The sequence below is a fragment of the Dipodomys spectabilis genome, unplaced genomic scaffold (assembly GCF_019054845.1).
Source record: "Dipodomys spectabilis isolate Male_0828 unplaced genomic scaffold, ASM1905484v1 ptg000702l, whole genome shotgun sequence".
Taxonomy (NCBI): domain Eukaryota; kingdom Metazoa; phylum Chordata; class Mammalia; order Rodentia; family Heteromyidae; genus Dipodomys; species Dipodomys spectabilis.
Window position 1 is genome coordinate 456,683 of NW_024871379.1, and position 11,293 is coordinate 467,975.

At 59.9% G+C, this 11,293-nt stretch overlaps 1 protein-coding gene across 1 annotated transcript; it reads right to left on the reverse strand.

Moving 5' to 3' along the window:
* Window positions 1-1,279: 1,279 nt before the first annotated feature.
* On the reverse strand, window positions 1,280-8,692 carry LOC122101896 (proline-rich protein 36-like). The gene is made up of 5 exons (XM_042672373.1): window positions 8,673-8,692; window positions 6,855-7,092; window positions 3,058-5,265; window positions 2,335-2,990; window positions 1,280-2,249 (listed from the first exon to the last, which is right to left on the reverse strand). Exons 1-5 carry the CDS (start codon window positions 8,690-8,692, stop codon window positions 1,280-1,282), a joined length of 4,092 nt encoding a protein of 1,363 aa, XP_042528307.1.
* Window positions 8,693-11,293: the final 2,601 nt, after the last annotated feature.

The window sequence follows — 11,293 nt, forward strand, 5'->3', positions numbered from 1 at the left end:
AATTCAGCTTCAACCTATAATGAAGCTCCGAGGTGTTGGAAGTGTACTGGAGTTATACTGGACTTACTCCGTTAGCCTGGAAGCCAACAGCCTCAGAATGAGGACCACAGGGACAGACAGGGGCTCCGAGGTAGAGGCTGGACCCACAGAGGTTGCAATGGTGTCTGAGGATGGGGTGTGGGCTCTGGTACAGGGCAACCTGTGTGTCTGCCTCCCCCCCCGCCACCTTCCCTCCAGTTCATGCTAGGCTGTCTGTCTGTCTGTCTGTCTGAAGCTCAGCCTTCTCCCTGGAGAAACCGGGTCTGAACAACCCCTTCTCTTCCTGTCCTCTGGGGCCACCCCCAGTCTCGTTCTTTCTCCCCACAGGGTGCTGACAGCCCTCTGACCTCCTCCAGAAGTGTAGATCAGGCTTTCACCCACCAGATAGAAGACACCTCAAAGATGCCAGGTCCAGCCGTCCAAAGGTTTGAGATCCTCACCAGGTGCTGTGACTTACACTTTTAATCCCAGCTACTCAGGAGGCTGAGATCTGAGGATCATGATTCAAAACCAGTGTGGGCAGGAAAGCCCGTGAGATTCTTTGTCTCCAAGTAACCCCCAGAAATCCAGAAGTGGGGCTGTGGCTGCACTGTGACCACGGCGTGGGGGCAGGGATGTGGGGTGGGAAGCGGAGGTGAGCAGTGAAGCCGGCCTCGGCGTCCGCACTGCCAGCACCCTGGAGAGTCTCCACAAACCACGCTGCCCAGCCACAGATACTTTCCAGTCCAACTTGCATTCACCGAAGACCAAACACCACACCGACGCACAGGAGGAGAGCCATGAGTCTGATTTAGAAAAAACAAAAACATTGAAATTTGCTTTTCCATTTGGAAAAAAAGGCCAAATTAATAGGAATACACCAATCATCACACTTGCTGATGGCACTCTTTGAACAGGGCAGCCTTTGCCATCAGTAGGAAATGTCAGCGTGTCACACACGTCAGAGGCCAGTGACATAGGACCAGTCTGCAGTGGTCCTGAGTGGCGAGGCCTCGGCCCCACAGGATGGACCCCGCAAGCTGAGTGGACGGGTGGCCCGGCTGGGCGGGCGGCCTGGGCGGTAACTCTCAAGCCTCACCTCCGTCTGTGGTTCTAAACATTGCTTCTATTTCCACTTGCTTGTACCCACATTTCCTGGTGCCTTTATTAATGTTTGCACTAATGTAAGTGTTCGGTGTGTGTCACCTGGTAGAAAGCCGTGCCGCTGTCTGTGAAGGGAGGGGAAGCCGAGGCAGGTGGGTCAGGGCCTGGCGGGCACGGGCTGGCGGGCACGGGCTGGCGGGCACGGGCTGGGGGCACGGGCTGGCGGGTCGGGGCCTGGGGGCACGGGCGGCGGGCACGGGCTGGCGGGTCGGGGCCTGGGGGCACGGGCTGGCGGGTCGGGCCTGGGGACACGGGCTGGCGGGTCGGGGCCTGGGGGCACGGGCTGGCGGGTCGGGGCCTCGGGGCACGGGCTGGCGGGCACGGGCTGGCGGGTCGGGGCCTGGCGGGTCGGGGCCTGGGGGCACGGGCTGGCGGGTCGGGGCCTGGCGGGCACGGGCTGGCAGGTCGGGGCCTCGGGGCACGGGCTGGCGGGCACGGGCTTGCGGGTCGGGGCCTGGCGGGTCGGGGCCTGGGGGCACGGGCTGGCGGGTCGGGGCCTGGCGGGCACGGGCTGGCGGGTCGGGGCCTGGCGGGCACGGGCTGGCGGGTCGGGGCCTGGCGGGCACGGGCTGGCGGGTCGGGGCCTGGGGGCACGGGCTGGCGGGTCGGGGCCTGGCGGGTCGGGGCCTGGGGGCACAGGCTGGCGGGTCGGGGCCTGGGGGCACGGGCTGGCGGGTGGGGGCCTCGGGGCACGGGCTGGCGGGTCGGGGCCTGGCAGGCACGGGCTGGCGGGCACGGGCTGGCGGGTCGGGGCCTGGCGGGTCGGGGCCTGGGGGCACGGGCTGGCGGGCACGGGCTGGCGGGCACGGGCTGGCGGGTCGGGGCCTGGCGGGTCGGGGCCTGGGGGCACGGGCTGGCGGGTCGGGGCCTGGGGGCACGGGTTGGAGGGCACGGGCTGGCGGACACGGGCTGGCGGGTCGGGGCCTGGCGGGCCGGGGCCTGGGGACACGGGCTGGCGGGCACGGGCTGGCGGGTCAGGGCCTGGGGGCACGGGCTGGCGGGCACGGCCTGGCGGGCACGGGCAGGCGGGGTCGGGGCCTGGCGGGCACGGGCTGGCGGGTCGGGGCCTGGGGGCACGGGCAGGCGGGTCGGGGCATGGCGGGCACGGGCTGGCGGGTCGGGGCCTGGGGGCACGGGCTGGCGGGTCGGGGCCTGGCTGGCACGGGCTGGCGGGTCCGGGCCTGGCGGGCACGGGCTGGCGGGTCGGGGCCTGGTGGCACGGGCTGGCGGGTCGGGGCCTGGGGGCACGGGCTGGCGGGTCGGGGCCTGGCGGGTCGGGGCCTGGGGGCACGGGCTGGCGGGTCGGGGCATCGGGGCACGGGCTGGGGGGCACGGGCTGGCGGGTCGGGGCCTGGGGGCACGGGCTGGCGGGCACGGGCTGGCAGGTCGGGGCCTGGCGGGTCGGGGCCTGGGGGCACGGGCTGGCGGGTCGGGGCCTGGCGGGCACGGGCTGGCGGGTCGGGGCCTGGGGGCACGGGCTGGCGGGGTCGGGGCCTGGCGGGCACGGGCTGGCGGGCACGGGCTGGCGGGTCGGGGCCTGGCGGGCACGGGCTGGCGGGCACGGGCTGGCGGGTCGGGGCCTGGCGGGTCGGGGCCTGGGGGCACGGGCTGGCGGGCACGGGCTGGCGGGCACGGGCTGGCGGGTCGGGGCCTGGCGGGTCGGGGCCTGGCGGGTCGGGGCCTGGGGGCACGGGCTGGCGGGTCGGGGCCTGGGGGCACGGGCTGGAGGGCACGGGCTGGCGGGCACGGGCTGGCGGGTCGGGGCCTGGCGGGTCGGGGCCTGGGGGCACGGGCTGGCGGGTCGGGGCCTGGGGGCATGGGCTGGCGGGTCGGGGCCTGGCGGGTCGGGGCGTGGGGACATGGGCTGGCGGGCACGGGCTGGCGGGTCGGGGCCTGGGGGCACGGGCTGGCGGGCATGGCCTGGCGGGCACGGGCAGGCGGGTCGGGGCCTGGGGGCACGGGCAGGCGGGTCGGGGCCTGGGGGCTCGGGCTGGCGGGCACGGCCTGGTGGGCACGGGCAGGTGGGTCGGGGCCTGGGGGCACGGGCTGGCGGGCACGGCCTGGCGGGCACGGGCAGGTGGGTCGGGGCCTGGCGGGCACGGGCTGGCGGGTCGGGGCCTGGCGGGCACGGGCTGGCGGGTCGGGGCCTGGGGGCATGGGCAGGCGGGTCGGGGCGTGGTGGGCACGGGCTGGCGGGTCGGGGCCTGGCGGGCAAGGGCTGGCGGGTCGGGGCCTGGGGGCACGGGCAGGCGGGTCGGGGCCTGGCGGGCACGGGCTGGCGGGTCGGGGCGTGGCGGCACGGGCTGGCGGGTCGGGGCCTGGGGGCACGGGCTGGCGGGTCGGGGCCTGGCTGGCACGGGCTGGCGGATCGGGGCCTGGGGGCATGGGCAGGCGGGTCGGGGCCTGGCGGGCACGGGCTGGCGGGTCGGGGCCTGGGGGCATGGGCAGGCGGGTCGGGGCCTGGGGGCACGGGCTGGAGGGCACGGGCTGGTGGGCACGGGCTGGCGGGTCGGGGCCTGGGGGCATGGGCTGGCGGGTCGGGGCCTGGGGGCACGGGCTGGCGGGTCGGGGCCTGGGGACACGGGCTGGCGGGCACGGGCTGGCGGGCACGGGCTGGCGGGCACGGGCTGGCGGGTCGGGGCCTGGGGGCATGGGCTGGCGGGTCGGGGCCTGGGGGCACGGGCTGGAGGGCACGGGCTGGCGGGGCACGGGCTGGCGGGTCGGGGGCCTGGCGGGTCGGGGCCTGGGGACACGGGCTGGCGGGCACGGGCTGGCGGGTCGGGGCCTGGGGGCACGGGCTGGCGGGTCGGGGTCTGGGGGCACGGGCAGGCGGGTCGGGGCCTGGCGGGCACGGGCTGGCGGGTCGGGGGCCTGGCGGGCACGGGCTGGCGGGTCGGGGCGTGGCGGGCACGGCCTGGCGGGTCGGGACCTGGGGGCACGGGCTGGCGGGTCGGGGCCTGGCTGGCACGGGCTGGCGGGTCGGGGCCTGGGGGCATGGGCAGGCGGGTCGGGGCCTGGCGGGCACGGGCTGGCGGGTGGGGGCCTGGGGGCATGGGCAGGCGGGTCGGGGCCTGGGGGCACGGGCTGGAGGGCACGGGCTGGCGGGCACGGGCTGGCGGGTCGGGGCCTGGCGGGTCGGGGCCTGGGGGCACGGGCTGGCGGGTCGGGGCCTGGGGACACGGGCTGGCGGGCACGGGCTGGCGGGCACGGGCTGGCGGGCACGGGCTGGCGGGTCGGGGCCTGGGGGCATGGGCTGGCGGGTCGGGGCCTGGGGGCACGGGCTGGAGGGCACGGGCTGGCGGGCACGGGCTGGCGGGTCGGGGCCTGGCGGGTCGGGGCCTGGGGACACGGGCTGGCGGGCACGGGCTGGCGGGTCGGGGCCTGGGGGCACGGGCTGGCGGGCACGGCCTGGCGGGCACGGGCAGGCGGGTCGGGGCCTGGGGTCACGGGCTGGCGGGTCGGGGCCTGGGGGCATGGGCAGGCGGGCACGGGCTGTCGGGCACGGGCTGGCGGGTCGGGGCCTGGGGGCATGGGCAGGCGGGTCGGGGCCTGGGGGCACGGGCTGGAGGGCACGGGCTGGCGGGCACGGGCTGGCGGGTCGGGGCCTGGCGGGTCGGGGCCTGGGGACACGGGCTGGCGGGCACGGGCTGGCGGGTCGGGGCCTGGGGGCATGGGCAGGCGGGTCGGGGCCTGGCGGGCACGGGCTGGCGGGTCGGGGCCTGGGGGAATGGGCAGGCGGGTCGGGGCCTGGGGGCACGGGCTGGAGGGCACGGGCTGGCGGGCATGGGCTGGCGGGTCGGGGCCTGGCGGGTCGGCGCCTGGGGACACGGGCTGGCGGGCACGGGCTGGCGGGTCAGGGCCTGGGGGCACGGGCTGGCGGGCACGGGCTGGCGGGTCGGGGCCTGGGGACACGGGCTGGCGGGCACGGGCTGGCGGGCACGGGCTGGCGGGTCGGGGCCTGGCGGGTCGGGGCCTGGGGGCACGGGCTGGCGGGCATGGGCAGGCGGGTCGGGGCCTGGGGGCACGGGCTGGCGGGTCGGGGCCTGGTGGGCATGGGCTGTTCCTGGCTTCTGAGCAGAACAGCTAGGAAGTGGGTGGTGTCCCACGGAGCAGAACCAGACAACGGTTCCGTGTTCTACAAGAAGCCTAGCGTGTTCTGAGGTGAGAAAATTGTCATCTAGAAACAAGGGTGAGGAACACGAAGACTCGGTCATCTTCCAGCAGTAAGTGCGTTCAGCACTTGCTCCTCTGAGGAGAAGGCAGTCTCCACTCGGCTTCTGGTGTGGGTGTGGTTCCACCCAGAGCACCCTGCTGTCTGTGGTACTCACGGGAATCCTTCCGTTTTCCAGCCTTTCGCAGGCGAGGAGTGGAGTTGGCGTGGTTAAGTTTCTGACTTGCATATAAAGTATGTATGTTTTGTCATTTTGTTACTCAGAGGAAGCAATGGAAGTACTAATGATCACATTCCTACTTTGTTAACTACAAAACTCATAAAGGCACTAAAGATAGAAGATAATGATTCCTTACACATGAGATTTTACAGACATGGAATTTTTTTAGTTGAAGAGATACTTTATAGATATATAATATCCTAAGTGAACATTATGAAAAAAATTACCTCAACCTGTTAACATCATTACCCTAGAGAAGAATGACAGAAGGCTAGATGTGTTCTAGGTAATAATATGTAATGTTCCTATGTATGTCATAGTTGTATTTCTAGGTATGGTATGTCAGGAGTGATCATCTACATTCGTAAACTTAGCATCTTTGCTTTGCTGTTCCACAGACCAGTGAAAATACTATCATGCCTTTGTTCAAGTGAATGGATTCTCATTGGAGCAGCAGCTGTGAACGCTGATGCTGCCAGTTTTGCCTCTTATGATGAGGGTGTGTCATTGAATGTCTCTGAACTTCACTTCCCTCCCAGATAGCCTGGGCCACATATGGCTATGGGCCAGTAGCCCTTAGAATAAGGCCCTGGGAGCCATCCCTGGACTTCTGTCCAATACGTTGTCCTCACAAACTGCAATCAGAGATCTTTGATCAATAAAGTGAACCTCCCTATTAGAAAATAAAATCAGATGTTATACTTCAGATTAGGTATATGATTTTACTCTCCTAATAAGCTTAATATTTTTGAATCAAGAAAGCTCTTGCTATAATCGTGTTGCTGTAAGAAATGTCTGCCGGGTTATAAGGAGCATCAGGTTTTTATAGACCTGGAAAGAATTGCTGTTCTCCTGTTTCTCGTTATGAAGGTGGCCAGGCGGGGACCACACAAGCAGCCAGACCTTCTGTCCAGGACAGACCTTCTGCCCAGTGACATCGGGCGTGTGGGCATGAGGTCCACATCTTGGCTTCGTTATCATTCTTCTTCTTTGGCCTGTTCTTGGGCTGGCTCAGGTCCTAGGGCTCACTGCGTGGTGGCGCAGACAGCACGACCCCAGAACTGAAAGCGTCCTTTCTGGAAGGGAGCTGAGTGGTGCTGGGAGCCAGGGGTCTGAGGGCAAACCACCTGACTCGTTTCCTTTCCTTGTGTCTGCGGACCACAGCGACCACAGCCAGTAACTCACACATTAAGAGAAAGCCCAGGAAAGCCCCGATGAGCTGGGTGGGCCCACAAGGGAACTTTCTAGTTCAAGCATATACTGAGATGAATCCCAGGCTACCCCAAACTTCACAGATGCAAAGTCCCAGAGCTCTGCCGCAAACATCAGGGCACGGAACTGTGAGCAGAGCCAGCCGTGCAGCTTGATGCCAGCCACGCAGCTTGATGCCAGCCGCGCAGCTTGATGCCAGCCGCGCAGCTTGATGCCAGCCGCCGTGGAGACGCCGACAGCCACAAGCAGGAAGGAAAATGGAAGATAATGCAGGAGATGAGAAGAGCCCAACAAGAACAGCAGACTCCTAGAGGAAAGGGAAGGCCACTGGCTCAATAACCCCACGTGTGAAAATAAGCAACAGAAACCCTCATGGATCAAATAAAGCCAGGGAGTTAAAAGCAGGGTTCCAGAGTCTGAAAGTAAAGTGAAGAAATTAGATCCAACAGACAAGGCATGGGAATGCACTAGTGCACACATGAGTCCTCTCAGACCCCATCAGGGACCAACACTAAGATTTATGGACATAGAAAAAGAAGAGACACACTAAAGACGTTGAGAACCTATGGAAAAAACAATCATGGAAAGCTTCCCCAGTCTCTAGACAGAGGAGGTGAAGTAGCTGTAGAAGGCTTACAGACCTCCAAACGGCAAGATAAGAGGATGAAGACCCCTCCCGACAACAGACAGGGTACACGTGAGGGCCCACAGTTCTCAACACAAGCTCTGAGCGGGAGGAGACCAAGGGTACCATCCCAGACCTGAGAGGTAGAAATGCAAACCTAGCCCAAGGGAGGCAGCAGAAGTATAAACTTCTATCATCAATAAAACTTCAGCTCATGACCGCCAAATCAGCACTGCAAACGATATGCAAAGGAATCCTAACCACAAAAGAAAACAGTCAAAAACAGGAAAACGGAGGAAAAATAAAATCCCATTAGATACATAGGTTAGCAAAAGAGAAATAAAAACCAAGTAGAGTGAGAAAAAAAGATAGGAAATACAACATTCCTTTCAATGTTACCACTGGATTTTAATCGCCTCAACTCTCCTAATCAAAAGACTTACAAGGACAATTTAGATTAAAAGGCCAGATCCGTTTCTTTCCTTTTATCTTTTTAGTTTTGGCTGCTCCCGGGGCTTGAACTCTGGGCCTGAGCTGCTTTTGCTGGAGGTGAGCGCCCTACCGTGGAGCCACAGCCACCTCTCGTGGCTGCTTTGAGTAGCTCATTAGAGATAACTCTTGTAGACCTTCCTACCTGGGATGGCTTCGGCCCACCGTCCTCAGATCCCAGCCTCCTGAGTAGCTAGGATTCCAGGTATGAGCCACGGGTGCCTGGCCCACTCATTTTTGCCTACAACAGAAAATACCTGTCATGGACAAACACAAATACAGGCTTAAGGGGAAAGGGCAGAAACAATTCTTCCAAGCAAACAGGTCTCAGAAGCGAGCAGGGTCTGTACCTGATCCCTATCCTGGAAAACACAAGTTTAAAAAACCAGACTTTGAACCAAAATTCAAGAGGGAAAGAATGGTATTTCACATTAATTAAGGGAATTTAGTGACCCAGTATGGTTGTCAACATGTCCGTACCAAACATTGGCACATCCAGGTTTGTTGGAGACCTTTGGACTTGGAACACTGGTGGAACACACACAGTAGTGGAAGACTTCCTCTCACCCACAGAGGAGTCATTAAAACAAACCAAAATCATCAACAACAAAACCCTCAGAAATAAATGATGGCATCAACCAAATGAACTTAACAGACATCTGCACAGAGGAGTCATTAAAACAAATAAACCAAAATCATCAACAACAAAACCCTCAGAAATAAATGATGGCATCAACCAAATGAACTTAACAGACATCTGCAGAGTATCTTACCCGGTAGCCACCCAGTACATATTCCCAACAGCTTATGGAGTTTCTCCAAAATAGATCGTACTATAGGACATAAAGTATGTCTTAGCAAATACCAGAAAATTCAAATCACGCCCTGTATTTTATTAGACCATAATTAAAACTCAACAGGAATAGATAATACAGATATATCCAAATATACAGAGACTAAGCAATACACTGCTGAATGGTCAGTAGATCATAGAAAAAATAGGAGAAGAAATTTAAAGGTTCCTGGAATCTCATGAAAATGATCACACACCCTACCCAGAGCCTTTGGGGTAAAGCAAAGCATCCCAGAGAGGAAAACCTATAACAACGAATACCCACAGCAACAAAAAGACAAAACAACCCCCAAGGAAACAGCCTCCTGATGCCCCTCAAAATTCCAGTATAAAAAGCAGCCAGTGGCCAACGCCAGTGTCAGCAGGCGAACCCACACTCGTGAAGCCAATGGAGAATGAGAGCCTGCGAAGGACGGACAGATGCAACAGCTCAATGGAATCCTTCCGAGGGCTGGGTCGCAGGGCGGACGCCGACTCTGCACTATGACGGCTGAATCACAGTGGATAAGCACAGTGGAACAGAGAACCCCTGGGGCCGTATCGAGAGGTCTCAGTCCCCATGGTGATGCCTGAAGAGAAACGATTTCAAGACATAATGGCCAAACCTTCCCAAATGTGATCCAACCCCAAAATAATGACTGCTCCCAAAGTTCATTGACATAAACAGGCTAAGCTGAAAGAAAACCAAGCCAGACAAATTGCAGCTAAAATACGGAGAGCTAAACACAAAGACATAATTGAGGAAAGGCAGAGAGAACTCAGCCCGAACAAGCAATGCTGTTCTCGTTTTTGGAAGCCCAGTTGTTACCATTTGATATGTGGGAGGCAGTCAAGTCAACAAAGCAGAGGAAGGGCATTTCATCTCCAGAAGAGGATGCGCAAAGCGTGAAGAAAAATAAAAATCAGTGGTAACGTATCTAAATATTTACAACCTCAGACAAATATTTGAGTTGCCTTTGAGGCAAAAAAAGACACCTCTGGTTTGCCAGGTGACCAGGAGGGAAACAGCGCCAGGGCACCGTCTCCTGTGAGCCGTGGCGAGGAAACGGCCGGAAGACCGGGAGGCTCTTCAAGTGACCCAGCATCAGTCTGTCATCTGTCTATTTTAGTTGACAATGATGGCAATCCTCCAGCCAGGTTCTTCTCGTGGCATCCTGACATAAAATTAAGACTTCTATTTAGCCAACCTTGAGCACTGGTATCAGTCTTGGGAGTTGACCTGTCCCTGCCCAGTTCTCTGGCATCTTGGCTACTAATTCTTTTGATTTGGGGCGACAGTGCTGGGAAAGTGCCAGCGTCTTGGAAGCGTGGTCCAGGAGTGAGCGCGGTGGGGACAGCGCCCGGGCCCGCGGTAGCCTGGCTATGTGACGGAGGGAAGCCAAGCCGCCTCGTGACTGGAGGCATCTTAGCCGTGTGCATTCTTTCTCTCTAGCTCCCAACTTCCTAACAGTGACCACCAATGTGACCACCAATGCAGAAAGCATACACGGGGCATTCAGTCCACTTAAGACAGCATAGAGTCTTTAATTGTTAACGTGTAGTTGAAGCGGAGTTTTGTTTTTCCCAGTTGTATTAGATTCAAGTTAAAGTTTTGATGCAAAGCCACTGGATTTCTTCCGATGGTCAGGGTCCTCCACTGCCAGGTCACAGGCACAACTTCCAACGCTCTGAAATCCAGAAGAAATGAAGCCCGGTATAGCTCTGTCCATAAGAATAGCTAACTGGTAGTCTGCAAACTATAAATTGAGAAGAGGAAGAAAACTACCTTTGTTATCAAGATGAGGTTGACATATAGCCCACTTGCATCTCCCTGATAAGTGTACACAGGATATTTAGTATTTTAAAACTTTATTCTGTAAATGTTATTTTTGGTTTTCTGTTTTTGTGCCAGTCCTGAGGCTTGAACCTGGGCTTGGGCACTGTCCCTGAGCTTTTTTTTTTTGTGTGTGTGTTTTTTTTGCTCAAGGCTGGCATTCTACCACATGAGCCACAGCTCCACTTTTGGTTTTCTTAGGGTACCTTAGTGGAAATAAGAGTCTTACAGACTTTCCTGTTTGGGCTGGCTTTGAACTGCAATCCTCAGATCTCAGCCTCCTGAGTAGCTAGGATTACAGCCACCTGTGCCTGGCTTCTGCAGATGTTTTCTGCAGATGTTTTATAATAGTATAATGAAACTACTCAACAGGGCAAGCAATCATATCAAGTATTTTCACACTTCTTTTCTTTTTTATTTTTATTGTGAAAATACTATACAGGGGGTTACAATTACATGGGCAAGATAATGAGTACATTTCTTATCAAGCATTGTTGCCTCCTCCTTTGTTTCCCCTTCCCATCCTTTCCCATTCTCCTTTTCTTATTAATGAGAACATCCAAGAAAAGATTTAGTGTTTACCCAATAAATGAGTTAAGAATAACTATGAATTTTCTGTTTCTTATTTTAGGGAAGAATTATTGGTAAATCTGGGTTTGGGTGTGACTTAATTAGACTCCACCGTGGAAAGAATGAATAGCATTCTCTACTGTGTTTTGCATCATGCT